The 24,429-nt window shown below is 49.7% G+C and overlaps 3 protein-coding genes across 11 annotated transcripts; 1 reads left to right on the top strand and 2 right to left on the bottom strand.

Moving 5' to 3' along the window:
* Positions 1-1,597: 1,597 nt before the first annotated feature.
* DRC7 (dynein regulatory complex subunit 7) lies at positions 1,598-14,129 on the bottom strand. 3 transcript variants are annotated; one of them, XM_090149837.1, is made up of 18 exons: positions 14,044-14,127; positions 13,404-13,547; positions 12,789-12,963; positions 12,199-12,324; positions 11,187-11,345; positions 10,743-10,889; positions 10,184-10,402; positions 9,387-9,515; positions 8,634-8,718; positions 8,212-8,340; positions 7,823-7,951; positions 7,001-7,227; positions 5,933-6,145; positions 4,912-5,022; positions 3,846-3,956; positions 2,662-2,856; positions 2,055-2,194; positions 1,598-1,902 (listed from the first exon to the last, which is right to left on the bottom strand). In XM_090149837.1, exons 2-18 carry the CDS (start codon positions 13,535-13,537, stop codon positions 1,812-1,814), a joined length of 2,520 nt encoding a protein of 839 aa, XP_090005963.1. In that variant the 5' UTR covers positions 13,538-13,547; positions 14,044-14,127; the 3' UTR covers positions 1,598-1,811. The 3 variants fall into 3 exon arrangements, with proteins under 3 accessions (XP_090005963.1, XP_031471055.2, XP_031471054.2); XM_031615194.2 differs by having other exon boundaries at positions 1,599-1,902; positions 11,187-11,381; positions 14,044-14,129; XM_031615195.2 differs by lacking the exon at positions 7,823-7,951 and having other exon boundaries at positions 11,187-11,381.
* On the top strand, positions 14,074-19,500 carry LOC116243806 (zona pellucida glycoprotein D). 3 transcript variants are annotated; one of them, XM_090149840.1, is made up of 9 exons: positions 14,074-14,275; positions 16,207-16,273; positions 16,440-16,607; positions 17,019-17,224; positions 17,584-17,744; positions 18,091-18,336; positions 18,421-18,580; positions 18,797-18,941; positions 19,021-19,499. In XM_090149840.1, the coding sequence occupies exons 1-9, from the start codon at positions 14,165-14,167 to the stop codon at positions 19,119-19,121; spliced, it is 1,365 nt and encodes a 454-aa protein (XP_090005966.1). In that variant the 5' UTR covers positions 14,074-14,164; the 3' UTR covers positions 19,122-19,499. The 3 variants fall into 3 exon arrangements, with proteins under 3 accessions (XP_090005966.1, XP_031471096.2, XP_090005967.1); XM_031615236.2 differs by lacking the exon at positions 14,074-14,275 and adding an exon at positions 14,282-15,260; XM_090149841.1 differs by lacking the exon at positions 14,074-14,275 and having other exon boundaries at positions 17,002-17,224; positions 19,021-19,500.
* A 435-nt stretch (positions 19,501-19,935) lies between these two features.
* ADGRG3 (adhesion G protein-coupled receptor G3) lies at positions 19,936-24,290 on the bottom strand. Of its 5 annotated transcripts, XM_031615228.2 has the most exons (13): positions 24,009-24,290; positions 23,837-23,866; positions 23,602-23,764; positions 23,321-23,429; positions 23,079-23,219; positions 22,880-23,002; positions 22,771-22,810; positions 22,505-22,605; positions 21,977-22,089; positions 21,511-21,803; positions 21,283-21,376; positions 20,885-21,171; positions 19,939-20,662 (listed from the first exon to the last, which is right to left on the bottom strand). In XM_031615228.2, exons 1-13 carry the CDS (start codon positions 24,055-24,057, stop codon positions 20,547-20,549), a joined length of 1,659 nt encoding a protein of 552 aa, XP_031471088.2. In that variant the 5' UTR covers positions 24,058-24,290; the 3' UTR covers positions 19,939-20,546. The 5 variants fall into 5 exon arrangements, 4 of the variants coding, with proteins under 4 accessions (XP_031471087.2, XP_090005955.1, XP_031471088.2 ...); XM_031615227.2 differs by having other exon boundaries at positions 19,937-20,662; positions 22,771-23,002; XR_016470832.1 differs by having other exon boundaries at positions 19,936-20,268; positions 20,405-20,662; positions 22,771-23,002; positions 23,321-23,866.
* Positions 24,291-24,429: the final 139 nt, after the last annotated feature.

Here is a 24,429-nt window from a genome sequence, read left to right as displayed (position 1 = left end):
TGCCGCTCCGTCCCGCGGAGCCTCGGCGCCGTGCCGTTGCCGGGGTTCTGTCAGGCGGTCGACCAATGGGAGACGAGGGATGGAAGGTTGCCATGGGAACCACAGAGCGGCTGACCATTCGCAGCGCGGCTTGTTGGAGGAGCCTTTCCAGCCCAGCCAATAAAGAGGGGCGGAGATGGGGTCGTTCCGTGGTGGTTTTTTTGTTTTTTTTTTTAGGTTTGTGGCTGCTGAGGGCGGTGTCACGGCTGTGCTCGGGGTCCCGTCAGTGGGAACGGACCCACAGCCGGCAGCTCCGCCAGAAGGGAGCGGGGTGGGCGCGGTGCCGGCTCTGTGCGGTGTGCGTTAGCTGGTTCTTGGCAGCTGTGTCCCTGCTGGCTGCCTGTGCCAGGATTTCTAAGTTAATTTGTTCTGGCATCTGTTATTGAGTTAATGCTGATTCAATAATCGCAGGCTGGCTTGCTCCTCTGCTGCTTCCTGAGCCCTCAGCATTTCTTTCCTCCCTGGTTCTCTGGGGTCCATCGTTCTCCAGGAGTTCACTCTTAGTGGTTCAGGAATTGCTTTGGCTCATCCGTATATTGCTTTAATTCTTTAATGCTGTGTACTTACCCAGGTACCCGTATTTATCCCTCACAGAGGAGGAGGAAGTTTTTCACCCAGAGGGCGGTGAGGCACTGGAACAGGTTGCCCAAGGAGGCTGTGGATGCCCCATCCCTGCAGGCATTCAAGGCCAGGCTGGATGTGGCTCTGGGCAGCCTGGTCTGCTGGTTGGCGACCTGCACATAGCAGGGGGTTGGAACTGGATTGTGGGCCTTTGCAACCCAGGCCATTCTGTGATTCTGTGGTAAGAGCCTTCTCTCTATGTGACCTAGCTGCGTTAGGTCACCACGCCAGCAAAGCACTGACAGAGGGACGCAGCCCTGAGCTGCTGTTGTCAGGCACCTAAGGATGCCAGGTGCTGTCACAAAAGCTCTCAGAGCTGCCCAGTCACACCCAGGGAATTGCTGTGGTGTCAGCCACCTCCCCAGGAGACGCAGACGCTGCACACAAAAGGAGTGCATCATCCTTCCATCAACACCTAATTGGATGCCACCCTGTGCAAGGGTAAGGTGGTAGATTTTAATGACCTGTGATATTTGGATTAAGCATAATGAGCTTCTTCTGCTAGGTGGCTTTCTATAATGAGAGCAGTGCAAGAGAAGATGATTCTGTTGCAATAAAATGGGCAGTCATGGGGGTTCTCTATAAAAGCTGCTTGAAGTATCTATCACTTAAAATAGGCAGCCAGCATAAACAAAGTCTCATCTGCTCTGACTCATGCTGTATGCCATGTGTAATGCACCTTGTTCTATCACCAGAAAAAAAAAACCCAAACATTTCTACCTTCCTCTGTCTGCAGTCAGTGTAGCCTTTGTTGAAGATGATCATTACAGATTGTTCTTTGAAGACAGCATTTGTTGGGAGCTGTGGGCAGAACCACCAGATGTGCCTAGTCCAGGACATCGGGAATTGATTCCTAGCAGGTTTGGGGACTTGTGTGGCAACACACAACACACTAACTGGCTTCTATTTTTTGGTATCAGGGAATGATTATTAGCCAGGACACTGGATTGCCTAAGATAGTTGATGGTACAAATTCATTAAAATCCCCTGGAACTCCAGAGACAGGTGCACAAAGACTTTTAGCAGAACCTGATGAGAATGCAAGATTTCTTGCAGGCAAGAAAGAAAGCCTTCCCACCGTTTTTAAGGCTGCTTTTGAGAGATTTCAGCACCAATTGCCAGTGTCTGATCTGAAGGAAAAAAAGAAGCAATCAGGCATGACCGAGGTGCTCTGCTAGGCGAGGGTCTTTGCGCAGTTTCTCTTCAAGAGCAAGGTACTTCTGCGGTGCTGTCTGCTTTTCCCTAGAATAAGAAGGAGAATTATCAGAGGAAAGTTGCAGCAGGATGTGGAGAAGAACGTTTCACAGAACAGCTTCACTGCTCAGTAACTAGGAACGCTGAGTGGTAGACCTCCCTGCTCCCCTGAACGTTTTTCAAGTCATAATTCCCAGTACCTGTCGAGTCTCAGTGCTAGAATGTGGATACGGAACATGGTTTCAGAGTAATCAGCAAGGAAGTCAGCCTCCTCCTTCTCGCTGAGCTGATTCTGATTTTCCTGAAACTGCTGGTTCTTCTTCTGCAGCTCTTCTACCTCCTGTTGAGAGAGAGAGTGGTAAGAAGTCAGGCTAATGGAGAGTGAGGAGTGCACAGAAGCGCAACTCAGAGTTCAGGGAGCCAAGATGAAGGAAACCACAAATAAGAGCTGCTTTATTTTCATGAGAGGCAGTGAGTCTGAGATGAGCTCTCACCGAAGAAGAAAACAAGGGAATCAAAACACATGGACCAGTGAGAGGCTGCAAGACCAGAATGTATTGCTTCACTATAGTTAAGAAGCACTGGAGAAACAAATCAGCTCTGCTTGAAACTAAATTTGACTCTGGAGCTATTCCATTCTTTGATCTCACATGTTAATGACAAAGTGACACAGGTGTGTCTAGGGCTCCCTTAAAAGTAAAGGATTTTTGTTTCCTGCCTGCTGTCATGATGAGATGTGTGTTACCCCCCTGCCAGTGCAAAAACGACTCCAGTGACATGCACATCATGGAGCAAGGCTGGGAATACCTTTTCAAAATGAGCTTGGATGATGTTGGCCTTAGAAACCAGACGATTCTTAAAATCACTCAGGCAGTCGTCTCTGAGGCGAAGGGCCTGCCTTTTGGTTATCTTCTCTGGACTGCCAATTTGAATAAGAAAAGGTGCCAGGTAATCCAGATCCTGTTCCTTTTGTCCTGGGAACTCATCCTTCTTTGCCTTCATCTGAAGGGGGTAGGACAGAAAGAGTCACAATCCCATCTGCTTGTTTCCCTATAGTAAGGCAAAATAAAAACAAAGGCCTAAACTCCTGTGACCCAGTGGTGGAAATGATGTTTCCTTTTCCTGTAGTGTGACCAAAACTGTAGCTTTTCATTAGCTGTGCAATACCAATGTGTTTTTCATTGTGTCATTTTTTTTTTTATCACCCTTTTTAATATCTTTCCTAATTTCCTTGACTGCAGAGATTTATCTTACATAAAATGTACAAGAAGGGCTCCAAAAAAGGCATTTGTATTTGGATAGGATATTTTGAGTGCTATTAATTTGTAGGCTGGCAAATAGCTGATTCTTGGACCTTTGCCTCTGTTTGTGCTTCATGCCAGATGTCTGGCATATAAAACCCAGTATCACCTCTTATAACCTCTCCAATCAGGAAAGTTCAGTCTAAAAATCATTCACAAGAAACATATCAGAGATTTTAAAAAGCTGGAAGTAATTATTCTTCAAGTTTTTTTATTTGCTCACAACATTCATAAGGTAATAATTCCCTGAGAGAGACCCTGAAACAAAACTGCCTTTGCAAGTAATGATGAAAACAAAAAAAAAAATCAGCTGATTCATAGGGGAACGAAATGTGCAAAGATGTGCACATGCACCTAATGAAATGAGACCTGGCTATAAAGATGCAGCTTGGACTCCATTATCACACTCTCTCCCTAATCTCTATTATCCTTAAAATAATTAACAAGGATTAGTTATTAAATTGTTATCTAAATAAAATAAAACAACTTTTTTTTTCTCTGATGTGGGGTTTTCCAGAGAGCCAGGTCATAACATGGCCATGTTATATTTTCAACTTGCTGGGGATTTGGCCCTGTATCTCTTAATAATACTAAAAGATCTTCAGAGCTAATATGTCAGATGGAAAATGCTTACTCTGGATTTAATTTGTGTGCATGTAATTAATACTGGGATTAGTAAAGTCCACCTACCATGGCTTCGTACTCTTGTCTTCTCTTTTCATTTCTCTCTGTATCATGTATCGAAGCTGACAGTTTAATGTCTGCTTCTTCATTCTCACGGATCTCCAGAATTTTTAGCACCTTCCAAACAATCAGAAGAGAGATACCTCATCTTTCCCACCAAGTGACAGCACTTTTACATGCTAACAGAGCAGATGCTGCGTACCACAAGTGTAGCACAAGGTTAAATATATCCCAGACCTTTATGAAAAGGTTGAAACTGCAGTAACAGCTTTGGCTTTTTGCTATGTCACAGCAATACACAGGATACACAGCACAAGCAACACAAATATTTTGTCTGTGAATACATCAAGACTAAGAAATTTGGTGAAGTAATTCATGAGGTCACGGTTTACGCTCTTCAAATTCTGGAAAATGTTGCAAGCTTTTTCTTAGCTATTATTAATATTCTGCATGCTGTTGTTGTTCATTTCTCTCCAGAGGTTTTTCTTTCACAGAAAAACAATTAAAAAACCAATCAAATCCAATAGCTCTGTCTCCACTTGCCAGAATGACTGAATTTATTGTGAAGTCACCAGAAAAATTTCTAAGAACATGAATTTGTTACACCAGTCACAGTATGATTAGCAGTACAAGCAGTGTATTTTGTGAAGTATTTCCCTACAGTTGTTCCTACAAAAAAGTCACTTTGATATTACTGTTACGGTTTCCTGGAAATGCCTTGCAATTAGATTACATTACATACAACATCCTTTCTTTTTGGTTTCATTCCCAGGCAAGAAAACAAACAGATCTACTCCTGGATGCCCCAGTTCACATGCTGTTATTTCTCTCTGAAACCATTTCCATCCCTGAGAACAAACAGAGCAAGATTTGGAAAGTGTGTGACTCTCCATATCTGTGCTGAACAAGGGATGGGTTGCAAACTTGGTCATTCAGCATGCAGACCAGCTTCACAACACCAGAGTTTTATTTTTATCACAGCCTAAGCTGAATGAGGCTTTGGCAACCTATCCAATGAAACCAGTTTCCACTCCTGACCATGCTGACAGCAGTGAGGGCAGCTCCCTGTTACCTCTGCTTGAGTTCTCCAGACTTGTTGCTTCAGCTGCTTCTCTTCCTCTGTTAGCTCTCGCAACAATTTGTACAGGTGGATCAGCTTTGTGTGCTGCTCAGAGGACCCCGCCTGGAAGCAGATAAGCTAGTGAAAGGCAGTATTGTTGTCTGGGTGCATGGGACCAAGTACTTTGCAAACATAAACTGGCACCATTCTGCTAAGTCAATATAAGGCACTGCTTTACACCACAAAAACATCCAACCCATTGTCAATAGTTGACTAGACTTTCACCTAGACTTTGAGTCCATCAGTAATGTCAGCCAGATTGCATGTCCTACACCTCTTTGATGATGTTCCTATTATTTGGCTGAGACTGTCTTTAAGGGTTAGAGATGAAATGACAGCACTCCAGCATTTGCATCTCCCCAGAAATATAAATTAAAAAACATATATTCTATTTTGGTAATCTGATTTCCTATGCATAATTGTGCAGCATCACTGCAGATGATGCAGGCAGATTTCTTCCTCTGACTACAAACTCACATCAGAGATGTTAATAGAGTGACCCCACCATGAATGAGAGAATTTTGTGCAATGACAGTACTCTCCTTTTTTTGGGATATCTTTTATTTAAAGCTATGTCTGTCTATCTATCAGCAATAAATAAAGCCTCAGTATCTTGTCTGAATTTGCAGAGTAAGCTGGAGGTGATTTAAATGACAGCGTGACCTGAGCTTTGTGATCTATGGTAGAATTTGAGTTAAAATCTGCTCCTGCTTTTCTGCTGTAGTCTCTCTAGGAGAGAACAACAAAGGAAATTTCAACTTCCCTGTCATGAATCTGCAGGATTGAGACAAGCAGCTGCTGAATCAGCATCTTGCAAAATCTCAGTGGCCATATACACTACCTGATGAGCAAATGGAGGAGAGGCTGAGCTTGAATATGCCATGCCATGCCATGCTTCCCCTGACATTGCACCTACCCTTTGTGTCCCCATGACCCAGAAGAGCTCCTCGATCTAGGTAGATTTTCTCCATACCTGGTATGTGATGCACATTTCTGGGGTCATGATTTCACTTTGCTTCCTGTAGCTCTCTGTTGGTTTGAAGAAGTCCTTCTTTGAGGCTGTAATGTATTTATCCTTGAGGTGGTATGTCAGTTGGATCATGTCCTCTTCGATCAGAAAGACACGTTCTGCTACATCTTCATCAGCAGGCTTTTGTAGGTTTCTGTGGAAACACTCCTTGATTTGCTAAGTGAAGAGAAAGAGATGGAAGCAATTAAGACTACAGAGAAGAATGGCAACATTTGTGGAGAGTTAAATCAAAGCTCAAGACAAAAACTGGGCCTTTTCGTCCAATTTGGATGTGACAGCTACTCCTAAAGCCTTGGCCCATGGTTGGTCCGTGAAAAAAAAACCAAACACAAAGCTGCTTAAAGCAATACAGATTCCTGTTTGTGGAGCTGAGCATGCTCTTCAAGCTCAAAGTTAGCATGGGATGCATCTCAGTCTGATGGAGCTATGGGAAGCAAGGTATTCTGAGCACAACAAAATATCCCAAATTCCCCAACAAAAAGAAGGGGGAAAAAAAGCATGTTTGGTGTTGACCCAAAGGCTACTGCATGGCTCTGCCTTGGCAGATGAAGTGTCTGAGCCACACCACCAGATGTCAGGTTTTCTCTCTCATCTGTTCTCCCAATCAGACCTGACTGGACAGAGGTACCTGCTTGTAACAGCATTATGGGACACTTTGTCAGCATCACAAAACATTTTTTTGCGGTCAGAACAAAACAGTTTGGAGTCTTGTAAAAATTTCCTTCCAAAATCATCATTAAGCTATTTTTCTTCCCTCTGACACACATTTTCCAGGTCATAATTTCCTAGTTTCATTCGAGTTCTCAGTGTGTTTTGAGACAAATGCGTACACTGTGGCTGTGTCAAGCAAGCAATTGAAAGACACAGCAGCTGAACAAGACTTGGATGCTTCATCTGGAGTTTTGCCTTGGTTGTATTCACTAAGAACGAACCTAAGGCCTCAGGCAGCATGTTTTGCAATGTATAAATATCACTGTGACAGATATTTTTCTGTTCCTGTCTTGGCCGTACCACTATAGGCCGGGAGTTAACATCAGTTCTGGTGCCAACCAAAGTTACTTTCTTTCTTTTAGCGCGAAACTCTGTGTACTGGAAGTACTTGAAGTCATCTCTCCCCACGAAGTACTCTTTCATCTCGTTGTCATTTTCAGCAAGTTTCTGGAGGCCATCGACTCGTGTCTCAGTGTAGAACTCCATCACACGTTCAGTCTGCGGGTTCATTGACTTATAGGTGTGCACTAAGGACACAAAAGAGATTGCGTATGTTTTCACAACTAGTCATCACAATACTAGTGAACACAGGCACATCCAGAGGAAGTCTCATTTTCTTGAGCAGCCAACAAATCAAATGCACCAAAGAGTGTGGGAAGGGAATGTTATATCCTCACTGCTGTTTAGCAATATACCATGGCCTGAGGATGGCAGAACAGCTTTTCAGGGCTACTGCCTTCCTCACACAGCAAGGTAGTGGTGAGTAGAGTCTGGACTTTGCTCTTTCCACGCCAGAAACTGGGCAGTCTCTTGGGGAGAAATACTGCTTCACTAGCACATCTGATGCAGGACTTTGTCTTCTACAGCTGTGTAATGCTGAGAGACTGAATATAATCCCAAGGAGACAGTTTTCTACCTTACTGGTAAAAGTATATATCACTATATATGATACAGATGTCACCTTCTGTTATGCTGGGAAAGTGTTGCCCAGGACTGGATCAGAGACCATATTATTAATCTATGCAATTCATCCTAGATGTTTGCAGCCCCATTGCTTTGAGCTTTTACAACTCCTAGAACAGATTCCCATGATGTCTTGGTTGCCCAGATGAATTAGAATACCTTTGAGACCGAAGAGGTGTCCTGGGCTGAAGTACTCTGTGGTCAGCTGTGTTTGTTTATTCACTTCTCTCATATCCAACATGTCTTCACGGTTTTTGAACCACTCTTTCACTTCTATTGCTTTGCTATCTGGCAGGAGACATGCAATTTCACAGCCTTACATCACCCATTGGAAGTGGTAGGATTCATCTGATATCTGTGCAAGCAGCCCACATAGTCACTAGAATTGGCTCTGTGCACTGGGGCACTTTATTGATGAATCCTAATAGATTAATTCTAATCTACTTTGATGACATGACTTATACCATAAAAAGACTTACTCCTCTTTGTCAACAGAAACTAAAGTCATCAGCTAAGGGGAGAAGGTGAGATAAATTCCATCCTCTTACAGTTTGAGTCTGCGTAGACGGTGAGGCGTTTCACCAGCCCATTTCCATTGGAGTATGGTGCCCATTTCTCCAGTTTTGCCTTCTTGTAGAGGATCACCTTCCTCCCCTGGGAACAGCGGGTCTCAAACTCTGCAGTAGGCAAGGGAGGTGTCAGAAAGATTGGCAGGCAGTCTCATATGAATAGTGGTAACAGAAACTCCATCCCAGGCAAAATCAGGAAATTAGCAGGAAAAGTGTGTGTGTCTATGGGAACTACCCATCCACAATGAGACAGTGCATAGAAGGTGCATTCAAACCAATAGCAAGTGCATGCCTTGATCTACTGCACTGTGCTGCTGTACCTCAAACATCCTGAAGGCAGAATTCTTCCAGATCTACTAAAAGATTAGCTGGAAGGCAAGCAAAAGGCAAAGAATGTGCACCTTTGGGAGATATCTGAATTGGAGCTACCCATGACGGTGGCATGGCAAAACTTATCTCCTCCTCTTCCTCCTCTTCTTCCTCCTCCTGTTGAAACAAAGGATTTCACTTTTAGTAATTTCTCTGACAGTGCCAGGAGGCCTTCTGGTTCTGGAGAATGCACTGCAGCAATCAGCAAGCAACTCACAGGAGGCCACATTTTATCCTGTGCAACAGTGGCACAGTTATGTGCTGTATCAATCACACACAGCCAGAGGGCAGGAGCAAGCAGCATGCTGCAATTCTCAGGGAAGGTGAACTTTATTGCATCCCTGCATTCTTGCTAGCACATCTTATTCCAAGCCTAATGAAATGTGGCTAACGCTTATGCTGGGCAGGTTATGAATGTGACTTTTGCCATTCAAACTAATGACCAGCTTATTTTATACAGACCATGGAAGAAGTTTTGATCCTTGGTGATGAACAAAAGCTGAGAAGATTAGATATGAGGAGGGAATGTATTGTTATCAGTGTTTCTCCGTAGTGCTGTGCTGGTGTAATGTCTGCTTTATCATATTTTGTTCTTCCAGCAAGACAACATAACATTTATACATACTTTATTTCTACACTTGGTTGGCAACTTGTAAGAGCTGTCTGCTGACTAACAGAGAGAGGATGTTCAGAAAATTTTTGTTTTAATTTTGTTTTTCTGAAATTCCTTTGTCCCAAAGGTCAGTGCACTGGAAGGCTGAGTGCTAACCATTCAGGTCACTCACCATGTCATCCACGTTCCTATCAAACAGCTCATTTTCCTTCTCAGCACCCAGGAGCAGCTGAAGAGGCTTATCAGTCTCTGAAAGCATGATTTCCCAGTGGACAGCATCACTCAAATCAAAGACAAGATCCTAGGCCAAACAGAAGAAATCCACAAAAATACAGAGCAGCCTCAAGGGACTGACACTAAACTCAACACTGCTTCTGCACACCTGCAGACTCTGGACACCCTGGATCTCAGCAAGATTGAGCTCATCAGATCTCTGGCTCGCTGGTGGGATGCCAACAACTGGCTCTTTGCCTGGAAGGCTACTGGTCCTTTTCCTCATGGTACCTCTGCCATGGCTGAGGGAAGTGCTTCTGCTTCCTTCCTTGAGGCATGCATGGTCCCAGGGTCATCCAGATGGGCCTAAAGTGACTCTGATTCAGCCCCTCTCCTTCCAGCCTTTCTATCAGCTGGGCAGTAGCTAAGGTGTGAGAAGAGTCAAATCAAGATCTTTCCTACCCTGAGCTTAACAGATTTTACCCTAAAAGTTCTTGATGGAAGAATGGTTGTCCAGCCAGCCTTCCAGTGTTGTGTAGGGTTAATAGGTGTGATCCATATGTGCTAGCTCAGAGAGTGGGATGCCAGGAACTAGTTCCAGGTACCAGGCCTGATGTCTAAGTAATCAGAATTACGTGCCCAGAGCCAGTGTAGGGGAATAGTGACTAGAAACCTGGATCACCACTGATTTTGGACTCCCTCAGAGCTCAGCCTGACTGTCCCTTTTAGGTGCAGGGGTGTTTAAGAGCTCACTACCTTGCAGCCGTTCCGGCAGTCCTGCATGTTCACCCAGTAGTTCTTGTGGTTCCAGACACTCTCAATTCCAAGGAACTGCTCATCCATGGTGCTATGGCTGTTTCCCGTGAAGGGATCAATGAAGAAAGTTTCGGGAACCTCTCTCTTGCCAGACAGAACCAAAACCCAGGCATGCACCCGTAAACCACATAAATGGTCATGTGCGGGCTCTTCTGCTTCCTGCAGTCCAGAAGACAGAGCAGTAATTATTGCTACTTTATTGCCACTTTAGTCCAATCCATCAGCAATCTTATTCTTTCCCCTGCCCAATTTTGAAGACCTCCAAACTCTTCATTCTCTTCAGAACAGTGTGTAGTACATGCTCAGCGTATATTCCTCTGCTAACACACACCGTGTTTCCAGAAACCATGCGCTTATGGCCAGAATCTGAGTTGTACTGTACTGCATGGAGGGTTGTGAGCTCCTTTCTTTGGTCAGCTATTACCCATGTCCCAACTCTTACACATGTCTCAACTCTTGCTAATGGTGTTTGAGAGTAGGGTAGACATTGCTAACTCACCATGCCCCTCTCTTCTCTTTCCTTTTTCTCAGTAGCTTCAGTTTCTGCTTTCTTCTTGGCCTCCTGCTGAAGCTCAAACTTGCTGTGCATGTCTGGGGGAGGCTTAACTCTATACTTGTTAGACTTCTTCACTTCTTCTTTTGGGACCTGCCTCCACAAAAGCAAAAATTGCTGTTAAACCCAGCGGGAATCAGGAAAAGAGAGAAAGCACGGGCAAACTGTCACCCTCTTTAAATGAGTAGCATGATTAGAAAGCAAACGGGCAGTGGGGCTGGGCGCCCCACAGCCTGCCATCACACTCATTCTTATCACACAGTGGACACACCAGAGATGCCTGCTTCACTGGCCTCCAGTGTGCTTTGTCTTTCTCACCAATGCCATGGTTTTCTTATCAGAACCAGACACCCAGGCTCCCCCCTGCCTACTCGCTGCAGGTCTCCTCACCTCCTGTGGCTTCCTGAGCAGTGGGCACTCCTCCAGAGTCTCATCCAAGCTGCATATGTCGTGGGTGGCATACCCATTCACACAGTAGGCATCATACCCAGCTCCAGTCAGCATGGAGCACAGCAGCACACTGAAGTCAAAGCAGTTCCCTCGCTGGTACTTTAGGATGGTAGTTGGGGAATAGAGTGAAGTGGGCTTGAAAGAAAGGAATATCTGTTCACAGCATTTGTCTTCTGAAGCTGAAACAAGCCCCGGATATGAGAGAGAGAGGACATTGCTCATATCCCTGGGCACTGCATCCATAGGGAGTCTGTTAAAATGAAACTCATACATAAACCACAGACTCTAAAAGTTCCTTCCAAAGTAATGTGGGGAAATTCTGACCCTAAATCTTGTGCAAATTTAACCATAGGGAGAGATGGACAGGACAAATTTGCCAGGCTACTGAGAATCGAATGCTAACCACAACACCAGAATGGGGCTTATCTCCATTTCCAGCTGGTCTGCCTGCAGCATTTCAAAGCAAAAGACCCATAACCTAAATTATAGCACAAAGGCAACGTACTTCCTTTTGGTCCTCACTCCCCAGGCAAAGGGAACAATGCGCAAAGTGAATATAGGGAGATTCTACTTACACCATCTATGCCCAGATATCAGACTGAACCTTAGGTTTGATCAGTCTTTGTCCACTAAATCAAGACACATTCTTGACATCAAAGTGTCTCTTGAGCCCCTGGGACTCCTGGGACACACCTGGCCAGCATGGAGCTCATGTAGACTGTTTGGAGCACACTGAAGGATATCAGCAGTCCTTGCTAACAAAGACTGGTTGGTCCCTTTGCTTTTGCTGGTTCATACCACCCCCAGGACATTGGCTTCATCTCTTCTTGCCACTCTAGGGGGACTGCCCAAGTAATTGTGGGCTGCTGGAGGGACAAAAGGACTTTCCACATTGCGTCCTTTCACCTCCATCAGGGGGCTGTTTCTGAAGGGACTGCAGCCCCTTTCTTACCGGTGTGAGAGGGAACTTGAGGGGCTCCATAGTGAGATAGTCAGAGACAAAGCTGGCACAGCCATCCCAGTGGTACAGCTCTGTGTAAGGCAGCAAGGTTGGCCTCACTGTTGTGCTCACAAACTTCTGTAAGGCAACAAGAGGACTTTGATTAGCCAACGTTTTACTGGCGCAGTTTCCTATCCGAAGCCATCCTCAGACAACCTTGGGATGTTGCAGCTTATACTCAAGACTTCCCTGGAGCATACCTACATACCGATGGTACGCCTCATCACCACTCAGAATTGGAAATGCATGGAGTTAAGAAGCCAGTAGACACTTCTGTTTGTTTGTGCCTAAAAATTCAAGCTAATCTCAGCCACACTGCAGATGTGAGCCAGATCTCTTAGTTTTCATGTGAACTAGCTACTGCACTTTCTGGCTTCTATATCCTCTGGCATTTACTTATTTTTTTGCCTTGTATGATATTTATGTAATAAATGTTGGAGGAAGCTGATCTAAAGAAGCAATTCCACACACGCAGGGGAGCAGCAGGTCCATAACTAGACAAAAACTGTGCAACTTGGGCCCACTTCCACACCACCCTTTACCTCCACGCCACATTCATTGACAGGGTGCAGGAAGAGCGGCTTGCGTTCAGGGCAGAGGTGAGCAAACTGCTGGTGGTAATGATCAGCAATGCGCAGCATCTTCTTTTCTTTTGGGGAATTCACCTTGTATGAGTCTGGTAACTGGGATGTGTCGATGCTGTTCCAGTCAAAATCACTTGAGAGACAGAAGGAGGCAGAGAAACACAGGTAATAAAGTGGGGAGCAATTTAGACAGGATGATCTGCAATCAAAACACAGGAAGGGCTCCCTGATGGAAACAAATGGGGCTCATATCCAAGAAGAGATCATTTAAAGTGGACATGATTTAGACATAGCCAAGCTTCTCTGGAGTGATGGCAAGCGAATGTAGACTGAGAGTACTGGGGAATCTTTATACAGTGTTTTGATACAGTATTGAATGGATGGAAAATGAAGTGATTTATCTTGTCTTACTCACAGACATGGACAGCTCACCAGGCTCACCAAAATTTGCTCCCCCCACCCTGCCTTGCACAAACAAGCTTCAGCACCAGCTACAAGCTGTGGCTTCTCCATGGACCCCCCTGCAGGACTGTCTCTGCTCATCCCAGTGACTGGCACACATGTGCAACTTACGGTACATCACTTGAAAAGCAGACTTTTTCCACAGACAGCTTTTTATCCATGTCGTGAAGCTCACTGCCGACCTCCAAAGCCTTCAGCTCTTCTTCCTTTTGCTCTTCTTTTTCTTTCTCTTCTAGGACCTCCATTTCGCTTCCTCTACAGAAATACATGCAACAAGATGGGACCAGGCGTACAGCAACACCAAAACTCTGGGTGCAGTGACTCCCATTTCTGTGTGTTCTGTGCAAGCACTGAACTCGAATTCAGGCTGGGCAGGTGGAACACAGGGGCAGCTGGTGGGACGGAGATTTGTTTGGTGGGTGCCATGCCACAGCCTCAGGCCCTGTTGTGGCCCTTCAGGGCACCCAGCCAGGGCTGCTGGGGAGGAGGTTGTTTGTAGCTGCCTCAGCAGCAGAGCAGCCTCCAAGGCCGCAGCGCTGCTCCTATCACCTATTTACATTTCAGGGAGGCTGGGGGCCGTCCATTTCCCTCCCTGCGGTCAGGCTGACCCTCTGCACTGTGGGGCACGGTGGACCTTGTGGCTGGGGGCACAAAGTGGGGGAATCCAAGAGCCCAGCACCACACCCAGCCGCCGCCATCCCACGGGGATCCCTCCAGTCCCTTCAGCCCCACAGCCCCTGCAGCCCCGCACCTCTGTCCTCTGCCAAAGCCTCGCTGCCGGGCCTGGTCACCATGGCAACGTCCACGCACCCAGCAGCCTTGGCGCAGCCTGTGGCCTCCCCCGCGGCCCAGCCCTGGGCCTCCCCCGCCCTATGGAGACAGGAGGCCCTGAGCTGCCCCCCGGGCTTCCACAGCCCCCTCGGCTGCCCCACTTTTGTTCACCACTCACTTCAGCACCTCCATACACAGCCTGGCTGCGGCAGGTGCCTCAGCAGCCCCACAGCAAATGGGCTGGGAGCTGCGGGCCTGGGTCTGGCTTTGGGCCTGGGCCTGGCTTTGGGCCTGGGCCTGGGCCTGCTCTGCCCACTCCAGGCTGCAGGACTGCCCCTAAACTCATGGGTTCCACTGCTTTTGAGTGTGACAGGAGGCTTGGTTTTTTAAGTGTTGGTTCTTCAGACAGACAGCTGCTAAGCACTGCTCCATTTCTGTGTTTTCTCTGTGTTAGGACAAGCCTGCCCTGCTCACAGGGGGCACACAGGGGCGGTGAGGTGTGCCATGAACAGTACTGGGCACGCAGGCAAACCACAGTCAGATGTTTTAAATCATTCTTAGCTGGGCACTTTCTGTAACAGCAGTTTACACAGCATATCAAGTAGCATCACTCTGAGTGTTGCTCAGAGTGTTGTCATTCACAAAGTGTGGCAGAACCAAGCCCTTATCCCAGTGTCTGTCATAGCATCTCCCAACAGATTTGAGATTTCAGAAGTCACTGAAAAACCAGAGCACGTGTGTGTGGATGGGAAATCATGTGTGTTCACGTGTGGAAGGGAAACTGCATGTACTGAGTGCACAGTTGTTGGCCTCTGCATGTACCACTATGGTATCTGCTGTTCCTGCTGAGGCAAAGCATGTGCCACAACAGCAGGTGGATGCATAAAGCCCCGGGAAGCAGGGAATGGTGTAGATATAGGGATATTGCAGACGCTGCTCCTGGTTGGAGTCCCATCAGGGCTGTGATTTGGGTCAGCATTCACCAGCCCTGAGCTAATCAGAAGGGCCATGCTGGAGGACACATTTTTGGAGAGCTGTTTCCTCCCCGTCTGCTGGTGGCTCTTGTGCAATCGCATAGGCAGCGTGTCTGCGTGGGGGAGCGATGAGCTGCTGGGAGGTGATATAAGGCAGGCAGCTGGGAGCACGAGAAGGACCCAGCTGGCTGCGGGTGGGCAAGTGTGGAGTGGTCTGGCAATGGTGAGTAGGATAAGAGAGATGGGAGCTTTGTGTTGAGGATGTATGCAGTCCTTGGGCTGGTGGGCAGGATGAGAGCAGATGGGAGCTTTTTGATGAGGCTACTGCAGCCATGAGTGGCACATCTGAGAGAAGGTTTGCAGAGTGCCCAAGGCAGCTGTGCCAAGCTGGGAACAGACCTGCACTTGCTGTCAGCATAGTTCTGGCAGCAGCAGGAGCCAGGTTTCCACTGAAGCTCGAGAACCATGCCTTGGGGCTGTGCCCTGCAGTGCAGATGGGGCTCTACATCCCCAGAGCTTTGCATCCTCCTTGCCCAGATTTCTGGTGGTTGCAGATGCTCATGATAGGGCTGAGGGAATAAACAATTTGCTGCTAGACCAGAGTATGGCAGTCCAAAGCTTTTGTCTTTGGCATTGCCCTGCTGTGGGGACGTGCAGCCAAAAGCCCCAAGTGACTCATATCCACAGTTCTGATAAGGGTCCTGGGCTTATCCTGCACCACGTCATTAATTTCTCTAAAGAAACGTGTTATCTGATCCAGCCTCGGAGGTTGACTTTATCTGAGTCTTCATGACATAAATTTGAGTTATGTTTAAGATTTGATTCTTTTCTTTTAATCCTATTGCCTCTCCTGTTGTGGATATGGGTTACTGGAAAGGCAAGCACGGCCTCATAAGACCTAAATCTTCACATTAGAACTACGATTGGAAAGCTTAGAGGGAAATTCCTTTTCTCTTATGGGAACCTGGGCTGAGAGGATTGCTGTTTTGGCCCTTTGGGAAATTACTTAGGAAATTACTTCATACCATTGAACCTACAGTTTTTGGAGGAAATACAGTATAGAAATTATTGTACCCATGTTTGAGGGCTGGCTCTGAGTGATTGCCAACACCTCTGCAATGAGGACCTGCTGAAAACTTGCATTACCCAGAGCCTGATTGTTCTTACAGGAAGGGACTGTGACATATTTGCTGCTGTTCTCTGCCCTGTGCCTGGCTGGCTGTGAAGGCAACAAGAGTGAGTCTCCTTGTATGCTGCCCTGTGCAGTTATAGACGGGGATATGGAAAGGAGAGGTCAGAGCCTCTTCAGCCTTTCTGAGCAGTGGGGTGAACTTGCTCTCATTCTCTCAGAGGTTAGATGTTCCTGCTGCATTTCAGCTTGCTTGCATTGCCTTCCCTGCAGGTGAGCTGGCAAGTCCGCACAGCTTGAGAGGAAGGTTTGCCCTGCGTGCCAAGAGGAGCTCAGATGCCTGCATGCCCAACCCATGCCAGTACCATGGGGGCTGCCAGGTGATAGAGGACAGACCCATCTGCAGCTGCAAACCTGGCTTCACAGGGGCGTTCTGCCAAGGTATGGCCTGGGGTGCTGGCAAGCTCAGTTTGCCCACAGGCACCAAAGGGAAAGGTGATGGGCAGGGTGGTGTTCCTGCCTGTTCCCTTGACGGACTACAGAATTCTACAGACAGTCCTCCCCCAAAGGGGGCCAGACCTGTGATATGTGCCTGTGGTGTCTTAGCTTGACGACTGTGTCCATTCAAAGTAGCAGCAGTTGCAGACTTGTCAGATCCTCATTAAATTCAGCTCATTTCCAAGGGTTTGTCTTTTGCTTTCCCCCAGTGTCTCTGAAGACCCCTACCAGCAGCCTCCCGTGAGGATGGGATAAGGGTCTGTTGAGCTCGATAGGACTGTGTCATCCCATAGCTGACTTAGGGCTCCTTCAGGCATCTTCCTTATTGCTATTGCAGATGGCTTTTTCCCCCAGATGTGGTACTGAAGTTGGCCTGTGAGGAAGAGCACATGAAGATGATGGTGAGGAAGGAGGTGTTTGAACAGTTGAAAATCCCCCGGGAACTTGTCCACTTGAAGAACCAGGCATGCAAGGTTTCAGAAAGGGAAGAGGAGGGTGAGCTGTTTTTTGCAGCCACTCTCACAGGTGAAAACCACACTGCCTGTGGATCAATAATTCAGGTGAGGATCCAGCACAGTGCCTCTCTGAATAGCTCTGAAGCCAAGAGAGAAACAGATATGCTGAATGGGGACAGCCCTGGAGCCTTTTCCTTTTTTATCTGGCAGTGTGAATCTCTCTTTCCCCTTGGGAGGCTTCCCTGGAGGCTCTTCTGCCTCCACCAAACCACTGCTGGCAGCACATCTTATCTTGTGCAGCAGAGCATGGAAGTCTCAGTGTGCTCTTTAGGATAAGAGCCTTCAGCTTTCTGGCAGGATCCTCTGAGCTCTGCAGACCTGCCGATAGTCAGTACATCACTTAATTCATTAGAATGTGCTGTACTCCATACATGAGCTTAGGTATGGTTTCTTTGTCATTCCAGCAAAACAGCTCCCATGTGTCATACTCCAACATCATTGAGACAGCAAGGGAAGCACACAGGGGTGTGATCTCCAGGAGCTTTCAGCTGGAGGTGCATTTTTCCTGCGTCTATGCCTATGAGCAGGTGGTGAAGATGCCATTTGCTCTCATCCCTGTCGACAAGTGAGTGGTCCCTCTTCACCTTGCTGCTGAGATGTGTATTCAAGCTTGTGGGAAAACAGATGCCTTTGATGAGATGATCAGCAAAGGCGCTGGGGAACCATGAAAGAGCTCTGAGAGCAGTATCACATCGGGGTGCCTCTCTTTCTCTTCCCCAAGAGGGCCCCATGGTAGTTTTTCAGGATAAGGTTTGGGCCTTGGGTAGGGGCACGTGTAGTCTGCCTTTCTCCTACCTCCATGACTAGTTGGGCCAACTCCATATGGGATCTGGTGTCAGCAAACATGAAGAGCCTGTGCCAGCACTGCTGACCTGACGTGGCTGTTCATGAGCTCTCTTCTCTCCTCACAGGCTGGTACAGTTCATGGTCAGAGAAGGGCACTTCAACGTCAGCATGAGGCTGTACAAGACCGCATCCTACCTCGAGCCCTACCAGCTGCCGACTGCGGCCGTGCCCATCAGTGACACGCTGTATGCCATGCTGAAGATAGAAGGGCAGCACCAGCTCCGGTACTTCCTGCTGAGTGTGGAGGACTGCTGGGCCACGCCAAGCGCAGATCCCTACCAGGATGTACGACATGAGCTCATTGAGCAGGGGTGAGCATACCTGGTCTCCTTGCTGTGTGTGTCCCAGACTGGGGTGTCATTTTTTTGCCTGCTGACTGTGTTATTTCACCCCAGGTGTCCCCATGATGAGACAGTGACATACTTGAATGCCATTGGAGAGAGCACCACAGCCAAGTTCAGCTTCCAGATGTTTCAGTTCGTAGGGTACCCCAAGGTGTTCCTGCACTGCCGTGTCCGGCTGTGCCTCCCTGACGGCCCTGAGCCCTGTGCCAAGGTCAGTTCTTAGGAGTGACTTGGGGAGAAGCAGGTTAAGGTTCCTTTGTTAACCAGCTCCTTTCCCATGTTTTGGGGCTCGCCATTCTCCTAGGCTGCAACACAGCTGTGCCTCCGCTGGGGCAGAGCACCAGGGTAGCCTGTCCCCCTGGCAGGCACTGACCCCACAGGAGGGCTTCTTCCCTGCCCTCTTCCCTTCCTTTTATTCTGTTAACAGCAATGTCCCACTCTCTGGAGGAGCAAGCGGGCACTGGCAGATGACTACAATAAAATTGTCTCCTATGGACCCATCCACCTGCTGGCTGCTCCTTCCCTGAGAGCGGAGAGCCATCATCCCACGGCTGACCAAAAGGAAGTGAAGGGTACATATGCCACTCCGGGGAGGATCAGGGCCAGCTTGGGGGACCCAGACCAGTAACCAACCTTTCTTCTCTTTGGTAGGACCCAGCCTGTGGTTCCCTGGGATCCTCATCCTGCTGTGTGTTCTTGGTGTGCTCGCTGTGGCTGCTGCAGCTGTCAGCATGAGAAGATGTATGGTGTAGAAAATAGCCAGTTTCAAATAAATGTGGCAGTGGCAGAGAGGCTCTTCTCTGTGTCTTTACAGAGGTTTGGAGGAAGGAAATCCAAATGTTGCTCAAAGGATGAGTCACATCAGAGTGTTTCTGTTCACTGAGCATCTTTCGAACGTTCCCATGCCCTCCTGGCCCATGGTGAAACAAGTACCCAGGAAAGCTGAGCAGAAAGGGCTGTTCTGGGGTGATGAGGTAGGATGCCTCATGGGCTCCAGTACCCTCCCATGGGACAGGGCTCAGCTGTTGGGCTCTGCAAGACCCAGTGACCCAGCTGTAGCAGGGCCTGCCTGCAGGCATGGCATAGAGCTTCCAGAGAGCAAACAGAGCAGCTAGATTTTTTTTTCCTGAAGTCCTTCTTACGCTGGGCAGGTGGGTGGTTTTGGAAGGAGGTGGGGAGATAGAGCTCTTTGCCCACCAGATTTGGGCTTTGCATGTGTATGGGAACTGCTGAATCACAGCATGAACCTCTGATTGACCACCTGAGGCAAGCAATGAGTCAGCCATGGGAGCACAGGTGAAGACAATTCTCCTGTGCTACTGGAAGGGGTGGAACCTGGTTCCACCTCTCCTAGACCCCTTTTAAGAGCTGACTCCACTGGGGAAGGATCTTTTTTGGAGACTGCTCTTCTTGGAGCCTTAGCAAGCCCAAGGACAAGGGTAAGCTTTCCATCCATTCTTCTTTAGCATGATAACCTGTTTAGCCTAACTTTCTTTATATTTCTTAATTATAACATCTGTATATTCATTGATTACACATATGTGTGTCCACACAGATATCTTCCCCCTGCATGACAGCAAATTGCTAGAAAGATTTTGGCTCACCAATAGATCTAAGAGAAGAAAATTATAAATATTGTTCACTTGTAAACATCAAAGGCGAAATCCATAATGTTAGTTAGCTAGCAGAGTTTTAATGCTAAAACACAGACGTGGATTGGCCAATACAGCAGTTCTCTGTGAGAGGCTGAGCTGATGCGCATACACTCACATACAGTGTAGAGGGGATGGTGTAGCTCAGGGTGCAGCTGGCTGTGCATCTCCAGGCTGATCTAGCACCCAATTCCCTCTCTTCTGCTGGGGTAAGGGGATGTCTCCATGTAGGATGAATGCAGATGGCCTGCATGCAGATTCCAGCAGGAGGCACTGAGGAATGAGACTTCCGAGGGCACACAGTAGGGAGGGGGGTGTCTGGAGCTCCCTGGACCAAACTGGTCCCCAGGAGCCAAAGGGCAGCTAGGGCAGATCACACCCACCAAAGAGTAAAATGAGGCATGGGTGAGAGCAGGGACCATGCTGGTCAGCCAGGGTGCCCAGCTGCCTATGCAGCCCTTGCTCTCACGGGAAGCCATGTCCTTTGGGCTGGAAGCTGGCAGGCAGAGAGGGAAGGCCCAGCAGCTATCCCTGTGACACAGCCATGGTTTTGTCATTCCTCACGATGTGGGAGAGGGAGCTGCTGGTCTCCTCCACCCTTGGGTAGTAGAGGACAACCAGCCAGATGAAGATGAAAACACCTGCAGGGGAAGGAAGAAGATCATGGTGGCAGCAGCAGAGAGAGAGAGGCTCCTCCAAGTGCCTCTCCAGGGCTCAGCATCAGCGGCTGTCCTTCATAGCAGGTCCCTCTGCTCCTTGCTGAAGGGAAGGACATGACTGTGCCTTGGGACTCTGGTCCACCAGTGCCAGGCTTCCTCCTGCCTCCCCCCCTTCCCAGCCAGACCCTGGGAGCTGGCCCTGACCTTGGAGGGAGTTGAGGATAGCAGCAAGAAAGATCATGAACTTGGAAGAGCTGCCATAGCTGAGGAAGGACAGTGCCCAGGTGGCTCCAAGCAGGCAGAAGAGTCCTATCGCTGACAGGACCACCTTCCAGGCCTTGCAGTGCCCCTGCATCACCCCACTCCTCCACAGGTGGCAGTTCTTCCAGGCCACCACCCCGAAGATGATGGTGTTGAAGAGGAAGATGAGGCCGAAGTAGGCGCAGTTTGTGATGTAGTGGACAAGGAGGTGTTCAGAATTGATCCAGCACCTGAAAAGAGACAACTGCAATGCTTCCAGCAGCTCTGCTCCCCACACATCTATGGGAACACCTCCCCATGGCTAAAAGGCCACCCAAATTCTGCAGGCATGTGCCACACACAGGTGGATTATGGTCTGGTTGTCTGCTGTCCTGATGCTGTATTTTCCATAGCTGCCAATGGCTCCTGCCACCCCCACCACCAGAACAGGGAAGCCTGGAAGAACAAGAGAGAGCAGCGTGGGGGAGGTCAGGGTTCTCTGTCTCTGCAGGTACCCGTAACACTGCAAAGCCCAGTTCCCTCTGGCTGTAACCCACAGGCTCCCTTACTCCCCAGCAGCCTGTGCTCACCCCATCCGACAATGCACAGCTTCAGCAGGTAGTGGTGTATGTAGGTGCCGAGGACCTTGACAAAGAGGAGGTAGAGGTGACAGCCCTCCAGTACCGTCCAGGTGAAGCAGCAGAGCAGGCAGTAGTGGGTGAGCCCCCCCAGGGCACTGCACAGCCCCAGAGGGGCTCTGCTGGAGAGCCCACTGTTGAGCAGGAAAGCCAGGTTGAGCAGGAGCAGGCTGCTGACCAGGTTCATGTGCAGCCCCAGGTTGATGCGGAGGGTGTCCTCGGACCTGAACTGCTTGTAACAGCACCTGGAGGGAGCAGAAAGGGTGGGGGCATTGGGTGGGGGAGGCACGTACTGGTGGGGTCACAGCAGGCACTGACAAGTGGAAGAGGAGAGGGGCACCCCTTCCCCAAGGCCTGGGTTGCTCCACATTCCTCCCCAAACCTATTCAGGGTCTGTGGAGCTGCTTGTACACCCCACCTTAAGAAGATGTAGAAGGCAAAGGTGAAGATGGAGAAAGCCACAGCCACACCACAGCCAGCATTGGCCATGGCCACAAACGTCTGTGCCGTGGACCTGTCCAGAGATGGGTTCTGCCAAACATGAATGGTCAGATGGGTCCAAACCAGCCTAGAAAAGCTGGCTGTTGCAGCCCAAGCCACAGAGCCAAGGGAGGATACCCCCCAGCAGGGTGCTGCAGGGACTTCTACAAGCCCAGAACCCTCAGGTCTGTCCCTGAGTTCCCCAGGGAGAGCGGAGGTGGTGGTGGTGGTGGCTCTGGGAGGGATTTCACTGCTGCCAGAATAGAACTCTTTCCACCCTACCCATCCTCCACTGATCTGCTCCTGCCCTCCAGGACACAAAGATGGGGCTGGGGTTGATGTTAGGGAAGGCTTGGGCTCGCCTAGGAGCAAATACAACTGTCCCTGTGCACCCAGCAGTGACACGTGAAGGACCAAGCAGCAGAGCAGGGGTAAGAGTGGGAGCTGTAGGGAGAGGGGTTGTCACCAGGAGGAGGGTGAAGAAGGAGAGGTGGTCACAGGAGCAGACTGTTTCTTTGTCCCCGGGCTGTGTGACACATCCGTGGCTGCTCCAGCCTCCTGCCTGCCCTGCAACCAGCACAGGACCACAGTGGTGGGCGCCAGCCCAAACCCGCATCCTGCCTCACAGAGTGCAGGTTGGGGGACTGCGGTGCTTATTGGTAGCAGGATGGCAGCCAGGAGCATGGCAGACAGCCTGTCCACAGCCCCACTGAGCCCTGCTGAGCCTCGTACCTTTGCTAGGTTCCCAGAAGACGCATAGAGGGGTGACATTCTGCAAACAGGGACACGATGTGAGCCTGCACCTCACCAGGAGGCACAGGGAGGGGAGGGCAAGCCTTACGTGTGGCAGCTGCTGGTAGGGAAAGGTGAGCTGCACGGGGTCCTGCAGCCCTGAGATGTCTCCATCCCCCACCACGATGCCCACCACGGTGTCATCCAGGACCTTTCCCATTTGGTTGTCCTCCTGCTTGGAGCAGTGCCGGCTGAGCTGAGACAGCAAGCATCTCCCACATCCCAACGGCTGAAGTGGGAGCTCATACCTGGAACATGGCGAGCTGCTGGATGTTGAGCACAGTCACCACCACGTGCACTGCCTGGCCGCTCGGGGATGGGAACACCCCGCTGGGGAGCCGGATTGTGCCTGCTGTCCCCTCCTCTGCTGAGCTGATCACTGCGGGGCCCTGGGGCAGACCCAAGCTCAGCCCTGCCCACGTGGGTTCTGCCAAGCAGGGCTGCCACGAGGCCAATGTGGAGGGCATGGAAGCACGTGTGGGGCCCTCACCTCAGCAGGGGAGAATGCGAGGAGCAGGCCTTGGGCCATGGCCCCGCTGACATTCAGGTGCAGCGCCCACAGGCCAGCTGTGCTGTTCTGTTCTGCAAACTGCACCATTCTGTGGGGCAGGCAGCTCTGTGGGGCACAGCCCAGGGCACTGCCGTGGCCCCATAGCACCCCGCAGCCCAATGGGGCACAGCCCAGTGCACTGCTGTGGCCCCATAGCATCCCACAGCTCCGTGGGACACAACCCAGGGCACTGCTGTGGCCCCATAGCACTGTCCCACTACCTGAGCCAGCGTGCCCGCAGGCAGCGGCAGGCAGGCTGGCCTGAGTGCCGCAGCTCCATGCACTGGTGGGGCAGCTCCAGGGCCAGGCCATGGCTCTCACCACGCGCCTCCGGCTCCACCGCCATGTTGCAGCACTGCTTGGTCTTGTCCCCATGAGACAGCGCTGTGGGAGGCAGCGGTCAGGGCCCGGCGGTGGCATGGAGGCTGATGGGGTGTGGGTGGGCTGGGGTCTCACCATCACAGCTGTCCCGCCCTAGCGCGGTGCCTTGCAGGGGGGAAAACCCAGTGTCAGCCCTCACCCGGATGGGGGAGATGGGTGCCAGCTCAAAGCGAGCACATGGACATCCCCCAGCCCCTCCTGGCTGTCCCAGTGCCACCCAGCCCCATCCCACCCAGTCAGCACTCACCAGGGAGCAACAGGAGCAGCAGCACCGTGCCCAGGTGGAAGAGCTCCATGTTGCCTCCGGGGTCTCCCGTCCCACAGCCCTGCTCTTCTGCAGGCTCCCCAGGGGCTCACAGCTTCTCCTGAGGCAACCGCAGTGTCCTCACTTCCTTTCTGTAACCCCCTTCCTGTGGGTTGCCATGTAACCTCCTTCCTTCAGCTTGATGCCAACCACGATTAGCGGTTGGAGCTGTTTTGTCTCCCCAATGAGCTCCTTGCTTTTGTTTTTCCTTCCCTTCTCACCCCATCCTGCCCAACCCTACTGTGTTAACAAACAGCAAGATATACGTTGGAGTGTCCCACTGCCAGCTGAGCCTGTGCCACCCATGGGCATGACCAAAGGAGGGACCCCAAAGGACAGCTCACCAGCAGCAGAGACCCCAGGG

The sequence above is a fragment of the Phasianus colchicus genome, chromosome 13, assembly GCF_987193195.1.
Source record: "Phasianus colchicus chromosome 13, bPhaCol1.hap1.1, whole genome shotgun sequence".
NCBI classification, from domain to species: Eukaryota; Metazoa; Chordata; class Aves; order Galliformes; family Phasianidae; genus Phasianus; species Phasianus colchicus.
This window is presented reverse-complemented; position numbering and strand designations above follow the sequence as displayed.

Bases quoted from the DNA above. Each gene is read 5' to 3' on its own strand.
- DRC7 (XM_031615194.2), bottom strand. From the start codon at position 13,537: ATGGAGGTCCTAGAAGAGAAAGAAAAAGAAGAGCAAAAGGAAGAAGAG. The intron at 12,325-12,788 runs GTAAAGGGTGGT...GTTGCCTTACAG, and splicing joins TCAATGAATGTGGCGTGGAG to AAGTTTGTGAGCACAACAGT. The intron at 8,719-9,386 runs GTGAGTGACCTG...TTGTTTCAACAG, and splicing joins ATAGGAACGTGGATGACATG to GAGGAGGAAGAAGAGGAGGA.
- ADGRG3 (XM_090149829.1), bottom strand. From the start codon at position 23,839: ATGGTGAGACCCCAGCCCACCCACACCCCATCAGCCTCCATGCCACCG. The intron at 22,606-22,770 runs GTACGAGGCTCA...TGCTGGTTGCAG, and splicing joins CTTCTGGGAACCTAGCAAAG to GGCAGGCAGGAGGCTGGAGC. The intron at 20,663-20,884 runs GTCAGGGCCAGC...CTTCCCCTGCAG, and splicing joins TATCCTCAACTCCCTCCAAG to GTGTTTTCATCTTCATCTGG.
- LOC116243806 (XM_031615236.2), top strand. From the start codon at position 15,072: ATGCTGGAGGACACATTTTTGGAGAGCTGTTTCCTCCCCGTCTGCTGG. The intron at 15,261-16,206 runs GTGAGTAGGATA...TTGTTCTTACAG, and splicing joins TGTGGAGTGGTCTGGCAATG to GAAGGGACTGTGACATATTT. The intron at 18,581-18,796 runs GTCAGTTCTTAG...TTCTGTTAACAG, and splicing joins GCCCTGAGCCCTGTGCCAAG to CAATGTCCCACTCTCTGGAG.